The sequence below is a fragment of the Mauremys mutica genome, chromosome 3 (genome assembly GCF_020497125.1).
Source record: "Mauremys mutica isolate MM-2020 ecotype Southern chromosome 3, ASM2049712v1, whole genome shotgun sequence".
Classification (NCBI taxonomy): domain Eukaryota; kingdom Metazoa; phylum Chordata; order Testudines; family Geoemydidae; genus Mauremys; species Mauremys mutica.
Genome location: NC_059074.1, coordinates 103,714,795 through 103,742,705, shown reverse-complemented (window position 1 = coordinate 103,742,705; position 27,911 = coordinate 103,714,795). Strand labels below are relative to the sequence as shown.

Here is a 27,911-nt window from a genome sequence, read left to right as displayed (position 1 = left end):
TTCGAAAATCCCAAAGAGATTTGAATTAGGGATGAAAGCATAAAAAAAAAATTGGAGATATACCAATCTCCTAGAACTAGAAGGGACCTCAAAAGGTCAAGGAGTCCAGCCCTCTGCCTTCACTAGCAGGACCAATTTTTGCCCCAGATCCCTAAGTGACCCCCTCAAGGATTAAACTCACAACCCTGGGTTTAGCAGGCCAATGCTCAAACCACTGAGCTATCCCTCCCCATGAGACATTCTTATTTGAGCCTGTTTACCCATACATAAAAATTCCTCCTTAAACGTATGCTCTGAACTGTTGTGTCATCTTGTACAAAGTCAATAGTTTGTGTATGCTGATGTGGTTATCCTGAGTGACCTAGTTTGAAAGACTTCAGGAGACTGAAAGAGTGAGGGAAATGGACTACATTAAAGGGGAAAACTTAATATTCAGGGATATAATTTCCTTGTGGCATCTTGAAAGTAAAGTACACACTTTCCAAAATGTCAGCAACAGAAGATTCTGCAGCATATAGCCCCTCTTGCAGGAAGCTTCAAAAGCATGTTTTGCCGGCTCTTAAACCAGGAGCTTATGTTCGGCAATTTTGCTGCATACCTTTTTAAGCATATGTTGCAATGCACTCTGTATGTCGCACTTACCAATGAAAAATCAAGAAGCGAAATGGCACATCAGCAAGTCCATCCCAAGCAATATGCTTCGCTTTTGTAGCTCTCCCACCAAATAAATGATGGCTCAGAGAGAATGGACACATCTATAGCACAGCAATCACTTATCCTGCTGGTAACCTAAATTTTCACAGAATTCGTATCAGTAAATAAATTAAATTTTTAAGGAAAGGTGAAGGAAAGGGGGTAAATTTTGGGTATAAAACAATCCAACTTTCTCAGCAGTTTGGAAACAAAGCTAGGAAGAACAGCTGGCTTATAATGAAATGAAGTAGCTTTTCCCTTTGAAAAAGAATAAGAAACAATGGGTCAGGTCAGCATAGCTGCATTAAGGGTAATGACCTCCCCACATATTAAGCAGTGGGGGCTTTGTCCGGCTTGTTGGAAAAGGCATCTGCCCCTTTAAGAGCTAGAGAGTCAGAGTGACTTTCTGTTGCAGCTGTGGACCGGGTCAGTGGCATATCCATCCAGGTGACCAAAAGAGAGGGGGACTACATAGGTACATTCCAGAGCAGGAAAAGCTCTCTTTTACCTGGACCAGGCAGAGCAGCACCCACCCTACCACCCATGGAAGTGGTGAAATACCGGGTTTTGTTAGGGTCTGCTGTGGGCACTACACTAGTTGCTCCTTTCTCAGGGGGCTGGTAAGGAAATTTTCCCTGACTGCCAGATTGGCCAAGGTGAAGGTTTTTTTTTTTTTTCCAGCTTCCCCACAGCAGTTCAGGCAGGCTTTGATGTCGCAACTTGTTATGCAAACTTGGGGCAGATGTCCAGTGCAGGTACTCCATAGGGAAGGGGTACAGTGATCAGATAAAATGGATTGGTAAAGGTTTAAAGGAGGTATTCTCTAAAGGAGTGAAAACAAGGTGACTGAGGGCTCCTACAACTGGTACGGCAGGGAGCCAGCACCCCCTCCCCTTACCCATCCTGGTTCCCAGCCAACCCACTGCTGGGATCTCACCATCCTCCCCTTGAATGAGGGTTAAGAGGGAGTGCTGTCGGACCCAGGTATATATTGAAATGATTATGGAATTACCAACACTATACAATTTTATCTGCCAGGTACTCCCAGACATTTAAGAATAAAGTTGTGGCCTAATTAAACCACATCCAGTGTCTCCTGTACTTATAGGCAGACAATGGAGCTCCACAAAGTTACATCATACAAGGATCTGGCCTATTAATGTTTAGATTATTCTTTAAACAGGTGCTCTGAATTGACATATTAAATTCACTGTCACTTTTTTTTTTGTTTGTGTTTGTTTTTGTTTTTGGTACACCGGGGCATTAGCTCCCAGCCCTTGGCCAAAATCCAGCTTGGATAATTACATTCTGTCTACCTAAATATATCCTGGAGTTTCAACTGTATACTATATTCATCTTCTCTTCCTTTCCCCTATTGTGTGTGTGCACTGTAAAACAGCTGCCCAAAGAGCTTTTCCAAACACTCCTGCAAACAAAATTCACTTTGCACAAATGTTCATGGGAATGCAAACAAAAATCGGGTGCCAGCATGACTAAACTGAAAAGCCATTCAGCATTTGTGAAAATATTTGCATATAATTTCCCTCCACTATTTGCTCAGTTCTAGTTCTTACTTTCCTAATCTCCCTTCAAAATCAACAGAAGTTTTGCCTGAGTAAGGACTGAATCTGAGGACTGAGTAAGAAGTGAATAGAGGCTTTTGGATTTGGCCTGTAGCTTTAAATCATTTAAATCACCTATGTACTGTAAAAAAGCACATTGCATGTAAACCTTCCTCATTGTTTTTACTAAACTTTTATACAGTGCTGTAACTTTACAAGTATGTAGAAAGAAATATTCCATGCCTCTAAAGAGTTGGTAATTCCACCACAGCAAATGATCATATCAACTGAATGAACCTTCATGGCCAGAACTCGAGTTAAATGCCCTTAGCTAGCCTTGATTCAAGCAAACTCATTCTCTTTGTCCCCAATAAATGTAACACATTTGGCAAGTTTCAACATTCCCTGTTTTGTTCAGAAATAGATGTAGTAAACAGCCTTCCTGCCTGTGGTGCATATCTCAGTGTTGCACAAATGAAGCTGTTTTCAGTCCAAGGAAAAGTGTAAGGAACTCAACAAATGCTGAGACAAAACACTGGAACTATCTACTATGCTGTAGGTATGTGTAAAGGGGGAACGAAAGGGTCTGATCTAGTAAGGTGCTGAGCACCCTCAGTTCCTGTTGACTTCAGTAGGGGTGCTCAGCATCTGACTGGTTCAAACTGCAAAATTAGCATAGCCATGCCCCCAAAGTGTAGGGAGGGTCCCCTCTCAATGGCTAATGATTGTAATGGCACTGAAAAGGTGTATCAAGAGCCCTGACCTTGTGAGATTACAAATACATTTTGGACATGATTGAACAAGGAAGTAAATACATGGTGAGGTTGGAAGGATGGACAGGGCAATATTGCACACCACAGTGGGACAAAAGTGTTTGGTTCTGATGAAATAAATGGACAAAAGTAATAAACAGAATGCTAGTTAACATGTTTCTTCGGCTTCAAGGAAGAAGTTGGTCATCAAGCAGGATTTAAAAGAGGAGGGGCTAGTGGCTTTGTGGACTAGCTTAGGAAGGACCTTCCATGCAGAGAGGTCAGCGCAGAAGGAAGAACTGACACATCCGTGGGGAAAGTGGACAAGTGGTTTGCTGAGGCTGGCATCATTGACAGAGCAGAGACAGTTGGGGGTGGGAGGAACGTGATAAGAGAAAAGGTTGGATAAGCAGGGGAAGAGTTATTTAGGGCCCTAAAGGCAATGACATGAAATCTGAAAGTGATTCAGTGGAAACGGAGGAGACAGTGGATTCAAAGAGGGAGGAGTCATGGGCAAACCAATGAGAAGTGGAAATTATCTTAGTTGCAAGATTCGGCATGGACCGGATGCTGGTGCGGGTGTCTCTAGTTATTGTTCTCCCTCTCTAAATGAGGCAGACTCCTCTGTTAATGATGAGCATTATGCATGTGTGACTCAAGGCCTACATTTCTGAGAGGACAGTTGCAGTGAGAAGGAGAAATAGGAAGGGAGGTGGGAAAGCTTTCTAAAGCAGGGGTGGGCAAACTATGGCCCGCGGGCCAGATCCAGCCCCTCAGGGCTTTGGATCCGGCCTGCGGGATTGCCCCCCCATGGAGCCGTGGGCCCTGCGCCGCTCTCAGCAGCAGTCCCCTGGCCCTTGCCTCCAGGCACCGCCCCCTGCAGCTTCCAATGGCCGGGAACGGGGAACCGCGGCAAATGGGAGCTTCGGGGGAGGTACGTGGAGGCACAGCACGGGCAGCGCAAGCGGAACCCTCCGTCCCCCTTCTCCCAGGGGCCGCAGCACTTCCTGGCGCAGAGCGGCGCAGGGCCGGGGCAGGGACAGGCAGGGAGCCTGCCCTGGCCCCCGTGCATGCTGCTGCCACCCCGGAGCCCGAACCTCTCCTGCTCCTCACCCCCCTACTCCCTGCCTTAAGCCCCCTGCCTGCACTGTGCACCCCTCCTGCACCCCAACTCCCTGCCCTGAGCCCCCTCATACACCCCACACACCTCCTGCACCCAACCTCCTGCTCTGAGCCTCCGCTGCACCCCGCACCCCTCCTGCACCCCAACCCCCTGCCCTCAGCCCCCTCATACACCCCACACCCCTCTGCCCTAATCCCTTGCCCTGAGCCCCTTCCTGCACACCGCACCTCCTCCCACACCCTGTACTCTCTCCCACACCCCAACCCCCTGCCTTGGCCCTGCATGCAATTTCCCCATTCAGATGTGGCCCTCGGCCCAAAAAGTTTGCCCACCTCTGTTCTAAAGTCATTTCAGAAATGCACAAACATTGGTGTCTGGAAGGCTCTGAAGAATTTAAGTATTGTAGCAGTCTCCTCTCAGGAGATGTTGTGTGTGTGAGTGTGTCAGTGTGAGTGATAGGGCTTGTCTACAGAGTGGGCTAATGGTCTGTACAGGGGTGTGATTTATAAATCAATTAAAGTGCAGCATGTTAATGTTGTCTGTGTAGACCAGGTTGGTGCGCACTGAATATTTCCTAATGTGCTTTAACATAGTGTTGTTTGAAACTATGTTAAACCACACTAGGGAACATTTAGTACACACAAACTGGATCTCCACAGACCAATTAATGTGCAACACATTAGTGTACTTTAGAAACCACACCCCCAAAGTGCTCATTACTCAACCATATAAACAAGCCCAGAGCGAGAGAGAGAGAGAGACCCAAGAGAAGAAAGGATAGTTACGCAGAACATTAAGCGAGGGTAGGAGAAAATGAGAACAGTTCAAAACTGGGTAATGCAGCCTTCTTCTATAGACTAAAAATTTTAAACTATGTTCAAACTGTGCTGGATAGAAAAGGGTCTGTCTCAATCATGGTGCCAGTTAGAGCTGCTTGAGTTATTCAGTTCAAATAATGAACCCATCACATTCCGGCATTTTTCTTCCAAAAATTATTTGCAAATAAATATTCTTATTATTTGATCCACTGCAAACATTTTTAATAATGATTAATTCTACCATTTCCACCTCCTCCCCATCCTCAAATTAATTGCATTTCATTATTCCACCATCTCTAGTTCTTAATTTTGTTTAGCATTTTGGTAGAGAGATAATAATATAGATGTGCTCACCTGCTTTTGCCACAGTTAGTGAAACACTCATCTCCAAAAATCATATAGGGTTTAGGTTTGTGCTAGTGTGGACAGGGATTTGGATGAAAAAGTTACTAAGCAACAACTGGCAAGGGGCAGGCAGGGAAAGCAAGGTCTGCAGACATAGCAGATATCATTGCAGTGCCTCTTAAAGCTGGCAAGAGCATGCTAATGATCTGATTTTCAAAATTAGTGAAGGAAAAATCTCACCAGAGATTTTGCCGATTAATCTTCTCATACAATTATGTAATGTGTAGAAAACACTGTAATTGGTGTGTGTGTGGGGGTGGGGGGGACAGGGGGAAGAGGATCCAGATCCTGCATATTCCTTGATTGCTATGGAGGGCCCCAAGAGCTATAAGACTCAGAGGAGTGTCTCTTGATAAGGGGACCCAAGATTTAAGGTCTAGGAGTCTAGTCTGATCACTCAGGCTTAGTCGTGGGAGGTTGTGTTCAGCCCACGTTAAGTGAGGAACCTCCACAATACAATCTTTAAAATACAGCAGAAATCCTGACAACTTCCCTTTCCCTCCAAAGTGTCCCAACGTTTTCTCTTATTTTTGTTCAGTTTCTCTTAGTTCACCTCATAAGCTATGGTAAGAAAATATAACCTCAGATAACATGCTATAATGTAGGATGAGTTACCATGAGGACAGGTCAGAATTTAAATGAAAACACCCTTACTTTGGCAAGCGCTATGAAGCTGAGTATCCAACAGCTGACATATTTTGCTGCGTCTAATGAGCCATCAGATGACCCTCAAAAATAATGGGTCTCTATGTGAGGCAAAAAGCAAGCAATGTATCTACCATGGTGCCTCACCATCCATTCTGGCACCAGTAGCTTTTTCAAGATTAAGTTGTGCTAGTGCAGTGTTTCTCAAACTGGGGTTGCTGTTTGTGTAGGGAAAGCCCCGGGCGGACTGGGCTGGTTTGTTTACCTGCTCCGTCCTCAGGCCTGGCCAATTGTGGCTCCCACTGGCCGCGATTCGCCGCTGCAGGCCAATGGGAGCTGCTGGAAGCGGCGGCCAGTACATCCCTCGGCCCGCGCCGCTTCCAGCAGCTCTCATTGGCCTGGAGCAGCGAACCGCGGCCATTGGGAGCCACGATCGGCCAGACCTGCGGACGGGGCAGGTAAACAAACCAGCCCGGCCCGTCAGGGGCTTTCCCTACACAAGCAGCAACTCCAGTTTGAGAAACACTGTGCTAGTGCTTCATACTACTGATGATTCCAAATGACTGTGGAGAAGGATGGGGAAGCAGAGAAGGTAAGAGAGGCAGATGCTTTCTGAGTTAGTATTTAGATCCTCTCTGACTGGACAGATTTTTACTGGCTTCCCCACATATAGGAGGAACCTGCTGTTGAATAAAATGGGAAACCACAATGACACTTGCTGTGGGGAGGGGGGAAAAAAAGAACCAACCTCCCAAGTCAACTTCATCACATAGGGGATTGATTTGTAAACTGTTGAAAGTTATGGAGTCCTGTTGTTCTCTCAGTGGTGTAAATCAACTGAGCTCAGGAATTAGACTGGATTTATACTGGGGCAACACAGTAGAATTGGCACCATAAGGCCAGATTTCCCAGGATATTAGTAAAATCTATTTGAGTCAATGGGAATTACTCACATCCTGCTGGTGGAAGAATCAGGTTCCATGAAGATTATAATCTATTCTTTATAGCTTTAAAATTTTGTTACATTTCTCTTACTGTTCCCCCACCAACCCACTATTCTCCACCTGCTCTTAAATGTACACCCACAGGTGCCTCCATAAGTCTGGAGGTGAACTGTGCTCATAAAATAAATGGTAGCTGCACTGAACATGATGTGATTATACTTTCTCCCTAGGTGGCTTTTTTGAATATTTCCAGCACTACTTGCATGAAAAATGTGGTGGATGAATCATCGGTTCATTTCTCTTTGACCAAAATCCATCCTTCTGAGCATTTAGTTCCCACTTGCCACACAAACCTCACAATCCCATCAGTTTGCTCCATTGCCTTCCCATCTCATTTATTACACACTTAATACAGCGGTCAAGCCTCTTCCTTTACCCAGGACAACCTTTGTAGAAAGACTTCTTCTAATTTACCAGTTACTGGTGGTTCCCACTCAGGGGAAGTGGAAGGTTTTACATTTTCTCTGGAGTTGACAGACTTTTCTCTCCCCCGCCACTTCCAAAATAAAAATGAGGTAAGCACTTTTTTTATTATACAGTTTTTTAACACGAATATTTAAGGATGAGACACAGATGATTGGCTACATCTGCCCCATACTATTCAAGTAATCCATATTGTGTGACAAACTCTTTATAATGGATTCCAGAATATTTACAGCATACTTACTCCACATACAGGATGGTTTCTCATGAAGTGCTAATATTTATGCTTATTATTTGCATTATGATAGCACAGGCTTCTGATTGCAACTAGGGTGCCATTATTGTGCTAGGCACTGTATTTACATGTCCCTGCCCCAAAGAGTTCATAATTTAAATAGATTGTAACACAAGACGGGAGAAAGGAGGTGTTATTAATCCCATTTTGCAGATGAGAAACCAAGGCACAGAGGGCCTCATCTGAAGTCTACTGAAGCCAGTGCGAGTCTTCCCCTTGACTCTGAAGTAAGTAAGGCAATTCATGTGCTTAATGTTGTGCACCTGCTTAAAAACCATGCTGAACTGATTTCAATGAGAGTTGGTGCTTTTGAAAATTCCATTAGGTGCCTACCTGAATCTACAGGTGCCTAAATACCTTTAAAAATCTGGCCCCAACTGACATGTCCAAGATCATCCAGGCAGTCTGTGGCAGAGCTGGCCATGGGACCCAGCTCTCCTGAGGCACAGATCAAAACCCTCACCACAGCCTTCCTTTCTGGATTTTAATTTTTGTGACCACACAAAAGAAATACTGTAGCATGCTCAAAAAGTGGACCTGGCTGCTAGGCCCTCTACAAACACAATCATAAACTGGGATTTCAGAATTATTGCTGGCAGTGTTACATTTTTCAATAAGGCGGCTGTGCTCAAAACCTGTGTTAAAAACATGTATATTTTTAGAGCAGCCTTGCAAAGCTGTCATACAAATTGATCAGCCAGGCACAAATCCTACTCGCCTGCTGTTTACCATCAGGGTGGACCGTGAAAATAACCCTGTTATTTCACTTGCCTGTCATGAAACAGGTACTCCCCTGAGCAAGTGGGTGCAGACTGCTGTACAGGATTTCAATACATCAGTATGTCAGTCACAACCCCTAAGTCCCAAAGCTCCACACATCTCCTCTCAGCCACTGCCTTCCCCTGTACACATGCACAAACACTGTTTGGGTGCTTGAGTCCCACTTTATGAAACCAGCAGCTTGCATGATTAGATGAGACCACACCTTTTATTGAACATATTAAATGTACCTGATAAACTGCCCAGAGCATCTTCATTTTCCAAAATCCCTCTTTGCTTGGTCCCTCGTAGTTCACTTTTGGATTTCCAAATGAGCTTTACCATCCTGATCATCTCAGGCAACTCGCAGGCTAGGGTCCCCGGCTGATAGCTGGGCAGGCTGCCCATGGGAAAGGGCATCGGCTCTTCCCCTGTCCTCCACAGCCTACCCACCTCTGTTGAATTAAAAAACCTGTCTAGCACAGGCATCCTGTCCTGTGCTCTCCAGATAGGGCTGCTCCTGCTATTGGACTAGGGACACACTTTTTAGCCAGACACAAATGAAAACAATAAAAATGGGCCCCCACAACTAAGGAAAAGGCTTCTGCAGCCTCCCTGCCTCTTGACAAACGCCGTGAAGAGATGTGCTTTCCAAGGGTTCCCACTGGTGAGTGAGCTGAAGCAGTTACTGTAGTTCTTCCTCCTCAGAGATTAAGAGATAGATGCATTTTTTTTCCACTCACCCTCTGTCTCAGGCTCCAAGTTACAACACCTAATTAATCCCAGGCTACAGCTGGAACATCAGCAAAAAAAAAAAAAAAAAAAAAGTGTGTGGGGGAGAGAAGCCAGTGAGGTATTTTCTTTTCCTCCCTTTTTCTCTTCTTATTTTTTTGTTTGCTTGCTTGTTTGTTTGTTTGTTTCCAGGAATTGTCACCCTACTGCAAGATGCTGAAATGTGCAGGGAAGGAACATTTTCATCTACAGGTTTGTTATCAGGAGCTATCAGGTAAACAGCTGCTGGTTTATTAAAAAAAAAGAGCTTCACCAAATCATGCCGTGCAGTCTAAAGCAGCCCTCAGTAAACAGAGAGAAGCTTGAGCAGCCCAGCAGAACCAGTTCACAGCTGCCTCTCGCTGGCTAGACTGGCAGAAGGCCATCACTCCCTTCCACTAATGACCGCATTATGATGAAGATATTAAGAAGGCTGTTTGAATTTATCTACACAGTAATGGAATTAAACAGGCTTCCTGCCCACCCACCTCCGTCTTCTTCCTCCTTTCTGTCATTTGGTTCTCAGCAAACCCAAAGGGAGTTTTGGCCTATTAGTCAAATCCCTTTGTAACCTTAGCTGCCCTTCAGCTGCAAGGGAAATAACATTGATTCACATTCCAAAGCTAACTGTGAAAGAAGTGAATCAGGAAAGCGGGAAGATCTGCATTCACAAGTCTGGTGCTGTTGTGTAATCTTAACAAACAGCTCTGGTTTTAAATTTCATTTTTGAAGAAAAATAATCATAAAAGAAAGAAAGAAAGGAATGCCAGGGCTTGACTTGCAAGGGAAATTAAGTTGTTGAAATTCCACTTTTCCATGGGAGGTCCCACTGCGGACATATTATTTTGGCTGCTAGGTGCAAGGCTCCACCTGACTGAAGGAATGAGTTCATGTGAGGACGTTAACTGGTGGCTAGCGATCACTCACTGATTGTACACAGAAGACAATTATTATTGCCAACCTTTAAAGACAAAACAAAAGATGCCTAGTGTCTACTCTGAACAGCTCTGTCACACACAGAAATGAGGTGAGGTATTGTAGCTGAAGCACTTTCACTAGCAAATGGGGTTACTGGGACATTTTTAAACATGTCTGAGCATTGTTTGTTAGACAGCTGTTAGAACAATCCCTTCTTCTCCCTTTTGCTTCACATCCCCAAGTAGCAGGACCCTTTATTTTGTCTGGCATTTTCATTGTTCTGATACAGTCTGCATTCTTAATCTCTATTCCTTTTAGTGCTGGGTTATCATTCAGCCTTGGTGCTTGTTTAGGGGTGTAGGTACAGTAAACTGTCTCCACGCCATCAGTTCCTTCCATCTACTTTTTTATTTTGAATAAAACCACAGAAAGTTCACTTAACAGGAATTTTAACATGCATTTTAATTTTTCCTCTTATCCATAGATAATAGACTTACTCTTTCCTGGTTAAATTCAGTGTCCTGTTTCTTTTCCAGATGGAAAAATAAACTGGCAAACAAACAGGTTCTTCCTTTTTTTTTTTCTTTTTTTTGGGGAGGGGGGGCGGAATCCAAGTGAAAGGATTGAAAGTTAACATCCTTAAGTATAAAAAACAGAATGCACAAGTTTTTCCTTGTTATGCCAACATCAACAGGAGCAGCATGATATTTCCACTGTTCTAGCATCCTTTGCCATGTTTACCTTTCTGTTCCCACTTCAGACTAGAGACAGCAATGTTCTTCAAAAATATGGTTATTTTTAATGTGGGTCATGGTGCTGTATTATTAGCATATTTGTTGAATATGATCTAACTAGTCAGTACTTTTAGGTAGCCCTGGTTTAAAAAAAGTGAAGTGCTCCCTAAGTGTTATACCATTGTTGTTGTAATGTTATTTTGCAGGAGCGCTTAGCATCAGGATATCCTGACCCTTGGAACAAAGGGGTTAAGAACAAAGAAAACAAATAGATGTAATACACCACAAGCACTGACACATTCATAGAACACAGGGCTGCACTTTCATGACAAGGACCAGTGTTATTGTTTTATCCCAACTTGAAATAATTTCAGTAGCTTTATTTTGATTGTTTCATGTTGTTTTTCTATTATTGGAGCAAGTCACTGAAGCTTCTTAAAGGAACAATGTTTCTGTTAAGGAGGAGTGAACTGGTTTAACTAAAGTAAGAAATGACCCAGACCATTGCCTAATGTGCAAATTAAACCCAGGCTGATTTAAAAAAAAAAAATTCTGAGATACAAAAATTTTCAGTTAACTTTTTCCCAATTATTATTTTTCTTTTTTGTTCACCTCTTCACTTCCTGATCCCAGCTGGAACAAGAAGCAGAAGTGCCAAAGTACTGTGAAAGAAAGACTGTCCTTGTGGTATTTCCAGCTTGGTGGGAAACAGAAAGTACAAGAAATCAAGAAAGCTGGTTTTCAGATGTCCAGCTCAATATTTGTAGACCAAAGAAGTCTGGATAGCTTGAGATAAGCATCTGAACATTTAGGTGCTTAAACAAACCACACATCCAACCTGAATCACCAAACTTTCTGTGGTCTGCCACCACTGCTTTCTTTCAGCTCTTTGTTACCTTCTTCTAGTTTTTCAAGAGCTGGTCTTGCTTTTTGCATCCTCAAAATTGGGGGTTGCAAATTTGTGTCTGCATTGCAGGCAGCTGTGTACCTAATTTGTGAATGGAATCAAGTAGATAGAATTCAAACGACCTTCACTCTTTTTATAGTTATTTGCACCTGCAATTGTTCAGATGGCAGGGGAGGACAGAGGAGGCCTAGTGAAAACCAGGTTGAAAATCTGACCAGTTGTCATGCCAACTACTTTATTTTAAAATTACCATATATATATAATAGCTCTAACACACACAAGACATACTTCTCCTAGAGAAACTAGGGCATGTAAAACCTGCTGCTCTTGGCAGAATGTAGTTCTTTCTAGGTGCCACTGGTCAGTTTGAGGGTCACCATTTGGACTCATAGAAAGAATGCACTTTTTGAAGGTCTTTGCTTTGCCTGAGTGAAGACAGCTGGGAATTAATACTGGCAAGTCAGGCCAAAATCAGTGGTTCAATAGCTAACACTGACAAAGCTCCTGGATAAGCTGCATCTCCCCGGTTGTCCTGATTAGAGCTGGCAAAAATCTTTGACCAAGACTCTTTTTGGCAAAAAATGCAGATTTGGTGACACTGAAACACTTTGCGAATTTGCATCAATTTTGCTGATTTGTTTTGGTCAAAAAACCCTAAACAAATTGTAAAAAAAATTTGAAATGTTTCATTTTGTTAGTTATGAAAGGAAATGTTTCTATTTGAAATGACTTCATTTAGAAATTTCCTTTAATGATATTTTAAAAATGTTAACAAATGCCCAAAATTTAAACACAATGTTTTGTTTGACCTGAAACAATTTTTTTTTCAGAACTGCCAGTGAGCCAAAAAATATTCAACTTTAGTCCTGGCAGTACCACAAATGGATATTCACATACAAGACTGAAATGGGGACACAGTCCTGGAATACAAGTGTGTTTGATGGGAAACTTATTGCATCCCCAAAAAGCAGCAAAGAATCCTGTGGCACCTTATAGACTAACAGACATTTTGCAGCATGAGCTTTCGTGGGTGAATACCCACTTCGTCGGATGCAAATGGATTGCATCCTGTTTCTGAACTGCACCTTGAGAACCTACATTTTACAGAATGATAAGAGTAGGTTTATCACTGAACAGGTGCCTCATAATTAGCTGGAATCCAGAGTTTATTCATCCTACTTGACAAAAGATTTTGGTTGCGCTGGCTAACATTTCTTTTGGCTTCTTCATCATAAGAAAGGGGCCAGCTTGCTCAGAGCTGCTGAAGAGGAATGTTTATAATGAGATAATGTTCTTCCAAACCCATGAATCATCAAAGAATCTCCTTCAGCACTAGCTTGAGAGGTTTTATGTCAGGGGGTCACAGCCTCAATTGGTGTCAATTATCATAGGTCCATTGATTTCAATTGAGATATGTTGATTTTCACAAGTTGGGGGGGGGCTGACCCCAAGACAGTATTTTTCACCCCACTCAGGAAAAATGAGCATCACAAATGCACAATGAATGCAAAACACAGGGAAATGTGCCCAACCATTTGTTACTGAATTAAAAAAAAAAATCACTGAACAAGCTCAGCTCACCTAAAACTTCCCTGCTTCCATATCAGTGTGGGCCAGATTTTAAACAAACCACAGACTAAAGATGGGTCATTTGCTGTTGCTACTAAATGTACTACTTTATGGCTCTGTGTAAAAGAAGGTTAAGCAATTACAATATAAATATAATAGCTTTGGCCCCAATTCCTCTTTAGCAGCAAATAGGTGAAATGAGTCAGTTCTGAAAACCTGACAAGGCAGTGTACATTTTCACAGATAGGCATGAGAATTGAAAAAGGCTCGAGGAAAAGAAGAGGGAGGTGGGGGAAAAGGGAAGAGAATAAGCTGACAGATTCATGGCTTGTGTTTCACAATTGGTATCTCTTAAAAAGTTTTACTTGTTTGCTTATTCCTTTTAAGCTATGTAGTAAGGGCGGCAGCAGCAGCAGAACTGCATGCGAGATGGTAGAGTAAGTGCCTCGTGTGTATCTTTCCAGTCTATTGCAGCCTGCATGGGCTTCATTAACCCAGTGCTCTGGTTTTCATTGCAAGTTTCTCTCTCACCTTCTTTCTCTTCTGTCCTTCAAAGTGGGGTGGGGTGGGGGGGGGGGAAGGGGAGGAATGCGGGGGGAGGGGGTGGAAGAGAGAGAAAGAATGAAGCCAGGGTTTAAGCTGGCATAGAACTTCTCTCTTGGCTCTCAGCTGCCATGGCCAGTGCCAAATCTACTGTCTCCAACAGCTCTCCCACAACAAATCAGTCCAGGCGCACAAAAGCTGTAAAGTAATGCTGAATAAAGATCCTTGATTCTCTCCCCTTCCCCCCCGCACCCACCCTAAGCCTCGTTCCCCAGAGATGACCTCCTCCCGCTCCCTAGTACCGTAAGTGATAGTGGAACCTCCAATCTGCAGCTTTGCTGAAGGCTTCCTTAGCATTCAGCTGTCTTTGGCCATTTGTGTTAATAGAGCAAAAGCAGAAGACCAATAGCCTTATTCCTGTTCTTTCTTTCCAGCAGCTGCTGCTGCTTGGAAAGGGGGACTTCTTCCTTGGTGTATACATGTAAACAAAACCAAAACCCAGACTGATTAGGACTGGAAGTGACCTCCAGTGGGTCATCTAATCCAGTAGTTCTCAACCAGGGGTATGTGTACTCCTCAGGGTACACAGAGGTCTTCTGTGGGTACTTCAACTCATCTAGATATTTGCCTAGTTTTACAACAGGTTATATAAAAAGCACTAGCGAAGTCAGTACAAACTAAAATGCCATATAGACAACAACTTGTTTATACTGCTCTATATACTATACCCTGAAATGTAAGTACAGTATTTATATCGCAATTTATTTATTTTATAATTATATGGTAAAAATGAGAATGTAAGCAATATTTCAGTAATCGTGTGCTGTGACACTTGTATTTTTATGTCTGATTTTGTAAGCAAGTAGTTTTTAATTGAGGTGAAACTTAGGGGTACACGAGAAATCAGACTTCCGAAAAGGGTACAGTAGTATGGAAAGGTTGAGACCCACTGATCTAATCCACCTCACTACACCTTGGCTGATTTAGTTATTCTTAAACATTCCCGAACAGATGTCTTGACACAGCTAATGACTTTTATTATCGGTTTACACTATACATGATATTTTGAACATGTAAAAAAAAAAAGCCAAGGTTTTCAAAAGTGACTAGTGATTTCAGGTGCCCCAATTTTTGGAGGTCCAACTTGAGACACCTTAAAGGGAGCCTGATTTTCAGAAAGTATTTAGCGCCCATCCTCTGAAAATCAGGCCCCTTGAAAGTATCTCAAGTTGGGCCCCCAAAATAGAGTCACCCCAAATCACTAGTAACTTTTGAAAATCTTGCCGTTATCCCTGTCTTGAGGGTCCTTAATTCATGAAGATGCAATAAGTGGGATAATTGTCCAACATCAAGAATGAGTGGAGACAGCATGTGTGTGTGGCACTGACTGTAGAAAGCTACATGGAACTGGGTGTTAAAGGAAGAGGAGGGATCTGCAGATGGAGGAAGGCACTTGGCATATGTGATGAGAGAAAGTTCTGCATGTGTGCAGTGGCTTGAAAAGAAAGACAAGAAAACAAAAACGGGAGTGGGTGAAGGATGCACATAGGAGAGAAGAGTGACATATAGATGATGTGTGGAAGATCAAAGAAGAAATGTAGGCAGGCAGACTTGTGCACAGCCTTGAAGGTGAGGTTCCCCAATCACCCTTGACAGTTTGTTCCATTGACTTAACAACTTAAACTATAGCAGGAAAAATGTAAGTTAAATACTCGGAAAAGCAGTGTAAGCACATTACTTCTTATCTATCCTTACTGACTAATGAGAATAATTGCTCCCAATCCTCTGTATTGTTATTTCTTGATTATTTATGAATACCTCTTTACTTATAGGTTTAGAGTTTAAAGCCAGAAGGGACCATTGGATCATCTAGTCTGATCTATATTTCACAGGCCATTAAATTTCATCCAGATACCCATATTAAGCCCAATAACTTGAGTTAGACTAAAGCAGTTCAGTCCTCAAGAGACTAAACTATTGTGTGCTACAGCCAGGGAATAGAAGAGACCGAGGTGCCACTTATTTGTGGACAGCTATTATGTGTCTCTTCTAGACTGAACATGCTCATCTCTGTTAACTTTTCCTTATTGCATCCCATTTTTTCCAATGCTCCTGTTATTTTTATTGCTTTCCCCATCCAATTTGTCTGTCTAATTTTTTTCCAAGATGTGGGATGTCTCCATTTGTGGCAACTGCACTTGTATTTCCCTCTCATGGTCCAGCATGGGCATCCACTCTAGACTCCTGGGTCCTCAGCCATCACCTCTCTTGGGCAGAGACCCACATCTCTTTCTCTCCTGACTCTGGGTATCTTCAGGCTGCACAGTTCCCTGTTTACACTGTGAATTCCCCAGCAATGCACACTGCCTCAGCAGGCCTGCTTTGCTTTCCTTCCTCAGAGACTGTAAATAGTGAAATGTTCATGGTTAGGTTATCAAACAGTTCTTCCTAAGCAAGCACAGGTATTCTTAAGGTAAAAGCATTACAGAGAAAACATATACCCCCCTTACACACATACTAGTAAGCTCACCAGAGATCAGCCCAACTCCAACAAGAGCTCTGGCAGGTGAACAGTCCTTGAAATTTCACAACCCCCTATGGCTACAAGTTAATAACTCCTTATTAACAAGAACACTCATGAGTCTGTGAGTTAGTTCTTTGTGGCCTTTGGACCTTTTGATCCTGGGTAAAGGCAATTTGTAGACAGAAGTCCTCTCCCCAGGCTGAAGCTTCAAAAGACCAGGTGTTGAGGTGGGCATTTGCATTCTCCTCCTCCCAAATATTTCCAAGAAAACTTGCTCCCTGCTGTCTGTGGAGCTTGGGGCTCCAGCCCCCTGCTGCCTCTAGAGTGGAATTAATGTGTTAAAAATTAATGTGTTAATTGTGCTGTGAATTAATCCTTAATTGACAGTCTTAGTGCAAAGTGAAAGGTCATGGGGACTTATCAGTCGGAAGTGACAGAGGAGGATTAAGACCTGGGTGTTGATGACTATGAGCTGCCAATGTGATGCAGCTGTGAAAAAGGCTAATTTAATCCTAGGATGCATCAGGCGAGGTATTTCAGAGATAGGGAAGTGTTATTACCATTGTACAAGACACAGCTGAGACCTCATCTGTAATACTAGGTGCAATTCTGGTCCTCCATGTTTAACAAAGATGACTTCAAACTGGAACAGGTTCAGAGAAGGGCTGCTAGGATGATCAGAGTAATGGAGAAACTGCCTTACAAGAGGAGACTTCAGGATCTTGGCTTGTTTAGCCTTACAAAACGAAGGCTGAGGGGAAGTATGTTTGCTCTCTATAAGTACATTTGAGGAATAAACATCAAGGAGAGAGAGATGCTATTTAAGTTAAGGGCCAGTGGTAGTACAAGAACAAATGGAAATAAACTGGCCATCAACAAGTTTAGGCTTAATTACAAGTTAGATGAAAGTTAGATGAAAGTTTCTAACCATTAGAGAAGTGAAGTTCTGGAACAGCCTTCCAAGGGGAGTAGTGGGGGCAAAAAAACTAACTTGTTTCAAGACTGAGCTTGATAAAGGGCTGTCAAGCGATTAAAAAAGTTAGTCACAATTAATCACAGTTTTGATTGTACTAGATAAAAAGACGATTATATATAGCGATTGCAAAGCTAAGTTCCAATACCATTGAAGTACTTCAAATCTGCAGTACCACCTACATGCTAAACATGCTTTCACCTCCAGTTCTTGTGGTACAGATAACCCGTCAACAGCAAATGAATCACACCAGCCTTGGCAGAATATGTTTACAGAGTTTCAGGATCGCTACAAGCTCATGGATCAAACGAAGTACAACAACTTAACCAGTGCTATTACTAAGTGGATAACTATCGACTGCACACCACTCAACACTGTAAACAACAGAGGGCTGAGAGATGTTATTCAAAGTGCATCTTCCAATTAGTCATCCATCTTGCCCTCCCGAGGAACCATTGCATCACGAATACATGACCTATATCACAACAAGAAGACTACAAAGTTGGAGCTTCTGAAAAAATTGTACTAGCTGTTGCTTTGACTAGTGATCTCTGGACATCCTTGAGCAATGACAGCTATCTTGGAGTCATGGCACACCTGACTGATGATGCATGGACACTGCAGTTATCTGCTTTAACAGTAACGCATACTGAAGAGAGAGATTACGCTGAAACACATGTAGAACATTTAGAATATTCAAGAAAAGGTAGCAACAATTAGTCCTAACTGTAATCAAAACTGCAATTAATTGTAATTAATTTGTTTTGAGTCAATCACTGAGTTAACTGCAATTAATTGACAGCCCTAATACATCTATATCTATATAGCTATATATCGATCTCTATAGATAGATATAGATATATACACACAGACACACACATATGCACAAGGGAAACGGAGGCAAACATCCATTTTTAAATACATTTTCCTCCCAACGTGCAATATGTATATACCCAAATTCAGCCACCCCACCTTGTACTGCAACTGAGCCAGATTTCACAATCTAAATAGAGTTAGGCTTGGTCAGTACTTGGACAGAGGACCTCCAAGAAACAACCATCTATCCATATTTGGGGCACAGGGTTATGCTTTAATCAGTCTTTGAATGCATGTTCAGCTGGTGCAACATCTTGTAACTGCAGCAATCAAGACTAGTGAGATGAACCTCTACTAAGAATAATGGGATTCACTGTCTGTTATTACCTTTTTCTGGGTGCAGCACCACTTAATAGAGGGACTCATTTAAGGTGAGCACCATACTGCGGGATGTCCAAAATCTAGCCAGAGGAGACAGACCATATTATTCTATGGGTCCAGGGTGCAACTCCAAATGAACAGGGACCTTTCGATTGACTTCATTGAGCACTGGACTAGGCTGCTGGGGAGAAGGTTTTTGGAATGGAGGCAAGAAGATTATTTGAGTTCAAGAGGGTGAGGCGCTGAGTCTCTTGCTTCACTACCCACAGAGATTGCACATTTGATGATTAACAATTTGTACTACTAGCAAAACAAAAATGCCTGGGGTAAAGGAATAAACAGAACTTCAGAACAAATTGGAAACAGTGAAGTTATGTAAATTTTCCATTGCCTTCTTTGGAAAATTAAGAAAAGGTCAGCATGGTGACTTTGGTGCTTAGATTCTCCCACAGTAGGTGTGGAAACTATATGCACATAGGAAAGGAAATGGTAGGGACAACAGGTAAGAAAGAGTGGCAGGTTGCAAGTGCACACAGACATAATTGGGAGTGATTTACATGCGAGAGGCTGACTGTGAACAGTCCAGGAGTGGAAGCAACAACAGCAAAGCAATGTAAAGGGCACCCTAGGTTAGAGGGCAGGGGCGACACAGCTACTCACTAGTCTAGATTGTACCCTAGGTATGACATAGTTGGATACTCTGTGTTTTTGCACACATGTAGAGAGTAGGGCAGGATAACTCAGAATCAGAAACTTCTAGAACTTGTTCAGTAACTGTTCTGAGGCTGTGCAGGAAGTTTTCATTGTGGGCAACCCACATGGCAGGTCATAGCCTAGTTATCTTCTGACTGCTGAGTCAATTAGAGGGGAAAGGTTCAGATACAGGAGTTAAAACAGCCCTGTGGACTCAGTAGCTAATTATAGAGTCACAGAATCTTAGGACTGGAAGGGACCTTGAGAGGTCTTCTAGCCCAGTCCCCTGCACTCATGGCAGGACTAATTATTATCTAGACCATTCCAGACAGGTGTTTGTCCAACCTGCTCTTAAAAACCTCCAATGGCGGAGATTCCACAACCTTCCTAGGCAAGTTATTCCAATGCTTAGCCACCCTGACAGTTAGGATCTTTTTCCTAATGTCCAACCTAAACCACCCTTGCTGCAATTTAAGTCCTATCCGATCCTCATAGGTTAATGAGAACAATTTTTCTCTTGCCTCCTTGTAACGACCTTTCATGTACTTGAAAACCGCTGTCATGTTCCCTCTCGGTCTTCTCTTCTCCAGACTAAACAAATCCAATTTTTCAATCTTCCCTTATAGGTCATGTTTTCTAGACCTTTAATCATTTTTGTTGCTCTTCTCTGGACTTTCTCCAATTTGTCCACATCTTTCCTGAAATGAGGCACCCAGAACTGGACAAAATACTTCAGTTGAGCCTAATCAGCGCACAGTAGAGTGGAAGAATACATCCCAGAATTATGTTTGCTTTTTTTTTTGAAACACTATTGACTCATATTTAGCTTGTAATCCACTATGACCCCCAGATCCCTTTCCGCAGTACTCCTTTCCAGGCAGTCATTTCCCATTTTGTATGTGTGTAACTGATTCTTCCTTCCTAAGTGGAGCACTTTGCACTTGTCCTTATTGAATTTCATCCTATTTACTTCAGACCATTTCTCCAGTTTGTCCAGATCATTTTGAATTTTAATCGTATCCTCCAAAGTGCTTGCGACCCCTCCCAGCTTGGTATCATCTGCACATTTTATAAGTGTGCTCTCTATGCCATTATCTAAATCAGTGATGAAGGTATTGAACAGAAGCAGACCCAGAACCAATCCCTCTAGGACCCCACTTGATATGCCCTTCCAGCTTGACTGTGAACCACTGATAACTACTCTCTAGGAATGGTTTTCCAACCAGTTATGCACCCATCTTATAGTAGCTCCATCTAGGCTGGAATTCCCTAGTTTGTTTATGAGAAGGTCATGTGAGACACTATCAAAAGCCTTAGTAAACTTAAGATATACCATATCTACCACTTCCCCCCATCCTCAAGGCTTGTTACCCATCAAAGAAAGCTATTAGGTTGGTTTGACACAATTTGTTCTTGACAAATCCATGCTGACTGTTACTTATCACTTGATTAGCTTTTAGGTGTTTGCAAATTAATTGCTTAATTATTTGCTCCATTATCTTTCCAGGTACTGAAGTTAAGCTGACTGGTCTGTAATTCACTGGGTTGACCTTCTTCTCTTTTATAGATTGGCACTACATTTGCCCTTTTCCAGTCCTCCGGAATCTCTCCCATTTTCTTGACTCTTCGAAGTTAATTGCTAGTGGCTCAGATATCGCCTCATCCAGCTCCTCGACTATTCTAGGATGTATTTTGTCAGGCCCTGGTAACTTGAAGACATCTAACTTGTTTAAGTTATTTTTAACTTGTTCTTTCTCTATTTTATTCTCTGATCCTATCTCACTTTCACTGGCGTTCACTCTGTTAGACATCCAATCGCTATTAACCTTTTGGGTGAAAACAGAAACAAAAAAGTCATTTAGCACTTTTGCCATTTCCACATTTTCTGTTATTGTTTGTCCCCCCCTCAATGAGTAACGCAGGAGTAAGAGATGTGTTTGCTGTGAGCGCTGGGTCCCGATCCCTGTACCACGCCGGACAGAGGTGAGTGCTATTGTAGCTTTATTTAGTATGGAAGCATCCCACTAGGATAGTGTTGGTCCACTTCAGCGTGTTTTATGGACCTAGAAGGAAACCTCAGAGGAGCATTTGGCACTTCTAGTGGCTACAGAGTCTGTGAAAATTACATTTAGCTACCAGTTAATTGCTGTAAATGGAGATTCTGCCTCAGCTACAGACAAAGAACAAGCAGCACTTAGGGACATGGGGGTTCGTGAATTCTTGTCTGACTTAGCTGGGCTGAAGGGGAAAAGATGGTGCCTATAAAGTGAGGGCTTATAGGGTAACTCTACACTGCAATAGAACGTCTACACGGCAATAAAAAAGCCACATAGCCGAGTCTCAGGCCTCAGTCAATTGATCCAGGCTTGAGGGGTTCAGGCTGCAGGGCTAAAATAGCAGTGTAGATGTTCGGACTTTGAGACCCATCCCGGGATCTCAGAGCCCGGGCTGCAGCCCAAGCCTGAATGTTTACGCTGCATTTTTTAGCTCCACAGCCTGAGCCCTGCAAGCCTGAATTAGCTGACCCAGGCCAGCCATGGCTGTGCCACAGATCTTTTATTGCAGTGTAGACATACTCACAGAGATCCAGGAAGCTGATATTTTATATGCCGATCCCAATCACTGTGCCACTTTGGATACAGGCTGCAGATTTCTGTTTTACCAGCAACTGAGAGGACGAGCTAGGTGTTAATCCGAGGGCTGGAATGCTCCTAGCTGTGGAGCCCCAGACTGTTTGTTTGCTGACCAGGTTCTGAAGTGTGTGGGAAAGAATTGAGATGCTCCCATTCTTCTCAAACTCTAAGCAGCCCAGGTGACGTACCCTGTGGCCACACTATAAAGACTAAGAAGTCATTTCTGAGAGAAGATCAGAAGGGAGTGTGTTCTGATGTGTGTGCTAACGTATAGAAAATGTTACATTGGAACCTTACATTTGAATATTTTTAATAGAAACAAAAGGGGGAAGCCTGTATAAGGAACACTGGTAGTTCTACTGTCTGATAGCTTTTGTTTAAAAGTTATACAGAGTATTCCAAATACTATTTACATTATTTTATACTATTCACAATGTGTTTTATGTGAATTAAATGTTTGTTTTACTAAGAAAGTGCATGATGGTCTCTCTTTGAAATGGACTGGGGACTATTAACATCTATTTTTCAGGGTTTTACAAACAAGAACCCCGAGGTTTAACTCTGTGTAATGCTTTCTGAAAAGCCAGAACCCAACCTGCGCTTTAGCAAAGAGTTAAGCTGAGGCGCAGGAAGAAGGGGAGTGATTGCACTGCACCTTAAGTGGGGAGAGTGGGGGCCGTTGTCTGGCTTGCTGGAGGAAGGAGTATATCCAGGGGTGAAAGTAAGGTGGTACAGGCCGGTATGGTGTGCCGGTAAAAAGTAGCCGCCAGAACCGGCCCGTACCGCTGACTTTAAAGTGCTGCCGCGGCAGTGCTTTAAGAACCCTGCTTAAAGCAAGGCCGCCAATGGGGGTCTGCAGAAGGGGCAGCGACGACCTGGCAGTGCTGCCGATGGGGGGCGCAAAAGGGGCAGCAATGTTAAAGCGCTGCTGTGGCAGGGCTTTAATATCATTGCCCCTTTTGCCCCCCACGGTGGCTGATGCGGGGTGGGGGAGGACAAAAGAAGTAGCTGCCCCGGGGCCATGATTTAAAAGGGCCCGGGGCTCCGGCAGCCGCTGCTGCGGCTGGAGTCCCGGGCCCTTTAAATCGCCGCTGGAGCCCTGGGCTGGTTGGGGGATGCTGACCCCAGCCCCGCCCCTTCCGCCTGAGGTCCTGCCCCTTCTGGGGGCGGGGGCATAGCTGGCCCCGTACTGGTAAGAGCTCAGTTTTACTTTCACCCCTGAGTATATCGCTGTAAGGGTAGGGGTGAGAGAGAGGCACAGACGCTGCATGGTGATGATGACCCTCTCTCAGGGACCGGAAGGGCTGGGAAATTAATAAAGGGCAAGCCCAAGCCCAAGCCCTTTTCCCCAGACCAGATGGGGCAGCACCTATCTTCCCACCCCTTGGAAGTGACAGGTTTGATTGGGACCATCTGTGGGCATTGTGCTAGCTGCTCCTTTCTAGGGGGGCTGGGAAGGAATTTTTCCTTCACCACCAGATTGGCCAAGTTGGAGTGGGAATTTTTTGCCTTCCCCACAGAAGGTTCAGAAGGGGATGTGTTAAGATGGGTAGGGAAGCGAGTTAAGTGACGATGTCACAATTTATTATGCCAGTATGGGGCGGATGTCCAGTGCAGGAACGCTGTAGGAAAGGGAGACCGTTACTGGATAAATGGCTTGGTAAAGGAATTAAAGGAGGTGTTTGTTTAAACGAGTGAAACGGGGCGGGGAGGGAGTCCAGGGCTTCTATAACTGGCATGGCAGGGAGTCAATCCCCTTCCTTTATAGCTCACCTTAACCCTCATTTGAGGAGAGGGATGATAAGGTTCCAGCAATGGATTGGCTGGGGACTAGGATAGAAAAAGGAGGGGCTGGCAGAAGCCCCTGGCTAGATATTGAAATGATCATGGAGTTACCTGTTCTGTACATCTTTTATCTGCCAGGTAATCTCAGACATCTAATAATAAAGTTGCATCCTGGTTAAACCATATCCAGTGTCTCCTGTCTTTTTTTCAGTATAGCCAGACAATGTATAGTTATACTGCATTTTGCCTCACATCTCCCATCCCGGTTATATAAGCATATGCATAATCTCATTGAAGTGAATATGATTACTAATGTGCTTAAAATTAGGCATATGGTTAAATACCTTGCTGAATGAGGGCCGAAATGTCTAACAATTATGGAGCCAAAACTGACAGACATGATTTGCTGCACTCCAAATGTGTTTTCTCTTTCAGCTGCTACTTACCCTGATCAGTAGGTGGTAGTGGCTGATTTGCCCAGAGCAAGTATCTGGTGTCACTCCTGCCATTGGCAGTAGTAAGTCTAAGTAATGCCATTGACAAAAAAATGGGCCAAAGATGCCCATAGGATTACATATCTTCTGGAGCAGACAGTGTGGAGATTGGCTGTGAACTCAGAAAGATCTTTTACTTATTTCCTTCAGGACGATAAACACTGTGTATCTAGAATGTTGGCAAATTAGGTGATCTCTGGCTTAACATTCTTTCCTAGAAAGAAAAGTACAGCAACAGTAAATGGGGCATGAATACTGTAATAACTGTAGGGAAGCTCATTCGCTTGGAAATGAGATAACTTCAGATGTTACAAAGAGCTGATCACTTAATCTTTCTTTTCACCTTTGAAAACAAGACAAAATAATCCTGTCTCTTGACTAGAAGCATTGTTTAAAATGAAATGCCTTTCTTTGACATTACAGCTGAACATTTTTCCTAAGTTTTTAAATATTTAGAATGCTGCACTTCCTAAATCTGCAGAGTATCTGCTCACTGTCTTGAATTTATATTTGCTGACTTTACCAATTTAGGGTGAAATTCAACCCCATACAGAGCCCATTTATGCCAAGTTTGAGAGTTTACATGGGTCTTTAGTGACAGACAGGCCTCATGCTGGCCCTCTGCACAAGGACAGTTTTCTCCCAAAGAGAAAAAATGAATTTCTGTTTGCAATGCAGGAGCCAATAAGGCTATAGTAGACTGAACTGGAGTCTATTCTGCCTCTTGCATCATCAGTAAAACTGTCAGACAAATTCTGATTTCTGAATCTTTAGTATTGGTGTTGAAGTAAAAAGCAGGGAGAACCCAGCTTTAATTTCAGATCCCAGATTGAGTTTCCATGGTTGGCAGTTAAATTTGTACACTGAACGCAATGAAGATGAACAATATAATTATTTATGGTACTTTGTAGTACCAATATTCGTCATTTTCAGTCTATAACCACACTTGATGTGTCCCCGTTCCATCTGCACATATGCTCGCTGATAATGCAATGTCACCATGTCAGCGAGAGGTCCCATAACAGAGGTTGTTTGTTGTCTCACACAAGGCTGCTTACCCTAGTTTCCTCCGTACATGACAGTAATATGCGTAATTTGCTGCTGGGATGGACCAGAGCTGCATCCAGGAAACCGTGGGAAAGTGCTAACAACGATGCACAAACATACTTGTGGTTAAACTAAACTCCCCCTGAGCTAGATTCTCAGGACGGAAGAACTGGGCTGTATCTACAATGAGCATTTTCTTAGCATTTCTCACCATTGCTTTGGTTCCAGTGCAGTTCTTCTGGTGTTAGCAACAATGACAACACTAGTGTAGGCAAGTTACCCTGCTGAAAGCAACTGTAAACAATGTGGTGATAATGCAAGCAGATGCTGGTGCCTTGTCTATAGTAGAGCTCCCACCTTTGCTACCACTGGAGGAGTAGAACTGATGGTAATGCTACAGAGAGAAATGGTAAGAAAAAGCTCAGTGACAGTATTGAAAGGTCCTTGATGAACACTGATCTACAACTGGTTAATGGCACCCTCTACATTTGCAGATGGAAAGAAGGCTTCTGGAAAAATGTTTCTCTCAGAGTTATTTGGACAGACTGCTCTCAGTAATTGAGTTCCAGCTGCAGTGTGCTTTCCAAGACACCCTGACAATATGTAAAACAGTAAATGTTTTCCAAGTTCTCAATTCTCAATGGTTCATTCCACACAATTACACATCATTGTTCAGAACACTGCACAGTGCATGATAGAAATATATTTCTATTATAAAATACACATAATATTTAAATCTTCCCCAACTGAACAAACAGCAACATCAAAAGCTTTACTAAAAGACATCATAAAGGCTATGTCTACCTTATGAGGTACGGGTGTGATTCCCAGCTTGTGCAGACACACTCATGCTAGCTCTCATATGAGCTAGCATGCTAAAAATAGTAGTGTAGCTGCAGAGGCAGAGGCAGCACAGTGCTAGCCACCCTGAGTACAAACCCGCCCGAACCCTGTGGGTATGAACTCAGGGCTGCTAGCATGTGCTGTCACTGCCCCGTTCATGCTACTGCAGCTATAATACTATTTTTAGCATGCTAGCTCAGATGACAGCTAGCAGAAGTATGTCTATGCGACATGGGAATTGTGCCCCTAGCTTGTAGTGTAGCCACAGCTTTAGTTTTGTTATTGGGGTTTGTAAATACTGTACTGGATGTACACAGACATTTCTTTCCTTACACTATCTACAAAGCAAAATATGCATGTTGTTTACACAGATGTAGGCATGGCAGAATTCAAATTTTTAAAATAATTTTGATGGATAATATTGATTATTTTAAAGCATTTTTTCCTATTTTTAATCTATTTATAATTTTATAGTTATGCAAAATTATGGTTTTTAAGCATTTTAAAAATTATCACTTTAAACTTTTACAGTTGCAGGAAATTATGAGGGTATCAAACAATTATTTAATAACAGCAGACACTGAAATTCAAAACATTAAACCTTTATAACAATTAAAAAGACAAATTGTCAACATCACCTACAAATCTCTAAATCAACTTTAAATCAAACTCTAATAAATTCTCAAATGACATTTTGCTTATTTTGCCTAGCTGTCAATTTTGATGATCAGCAATGGAAATATTTTTCATAAGTTTGTGTGTGTTTGGTGAAACCGATGTTTAATCGACATTTACCAATACAAATCTAATCCTTCCAAACCTACACACAAGACATCCAAAAGGTGCCTCCCTCCACCAGTATCCAAGTTGTCCCAGGACCTTAGAAGCTTTTAAAAGGAAAATCCAGGGAAGTTTCTCTGCGCCCTTAAATTATCTGTTCAATAACTCCACAGTCGCAGGGAATATATTTTCCTCTCTATACATTTTTCTGTGGCTTGCATTATAATTTTCTAAACTGACTACAAATCAGTAACTTCACAAATAAATTGTTCTGCCTCACAAGACTTTAATCTTACCTTGGATGTGGGAAGCGAGGATGAGTTATCTCATAAGTAAAAATGATTTCAAACCCAGGCATCAGGATTCCTCTTCTTTTGACTTGGCCAAGTCTTAATACTCAGTGACTACTTATATATTGTCATTTATCATCAGAGGCACAGACATGACCTCTGCATAATACAATGGGCAGGGGACTGGTGTCAAAACATAGTGTAAGAGGATACCTGCTTTCATGTGGATGCACCAGAGGCTGCAAAGCCTTTTACGGGTTTGTCCTCTAGGATCCTCTTTTTGCTGTCTTTATAAAAATTCAATTTGCCATTTCAGTTACGGTTGGCTTAGATATGATTCTTCCCCTATTCATCTTTGCCAGGCTGATGATCAGCCAGAGGGGGTTGCTTGTTAGTGATAAGAGGCACTCCCTTCCTGAGGGCTAAGTGGTCAGGGGGAAACCGGCTAGCCTCTGCCAGCCATAACTAAGTAGTGAAAGACTCAGCTCAGGAACCCAATTCAGACTCCCAGCATGATAGCACATTGTGCTGCCTCTATGTAGGTAGGTGCTGGCCAAGATGACACCACTTCTAATGCCTAAAAAGCACCGATCATGCTCAGAGAAATGGAAATAATTCTTGCTTGCCAAGGGGCAAGGCAAGGAAACTTCAGTGCTCAAAGGATGGAACTTCTGGGGACAAAATCTCATGAAACTTTAATATTCACCGTGTGCATGGCACTGTGTTTTGAG

The 27,911-nt window shown here is 42.8% G+C and overlaps 1 protein-coding gene across 2 annotated transcripts in view; it reads right to left on the bottom strand.

The window, feature by feature from the left end:
- PDE7B (phosphodiesterase 7B) overlaps positions 1 to 27,911 on the bottom strand; it is a 266,850-nt gene that overhangs the window by 116,018 nt on the left and 122,921 nt on the right. Inside the window, exon 1 of one of the 2 annotated variants that reach the window (XM_045009803.1) lies at positions 8,731 to 9,609. The exons of the other annotated variant lie outside the window; for it this stretch is intronic. Within the exon in view, the coding sequence (XP_044865738.1) occupies positions 8,731 to 8,968 (238 nt within the window). The 5' untranslated portion in view covers positions 8,969 to 9,609. Of the gene's footprint in view, positions 1 to 8,730; positions 9,610 to 27,911 lie in introns of those variants that run through there. 2 annotated transcript variants of the gene reach the window in all.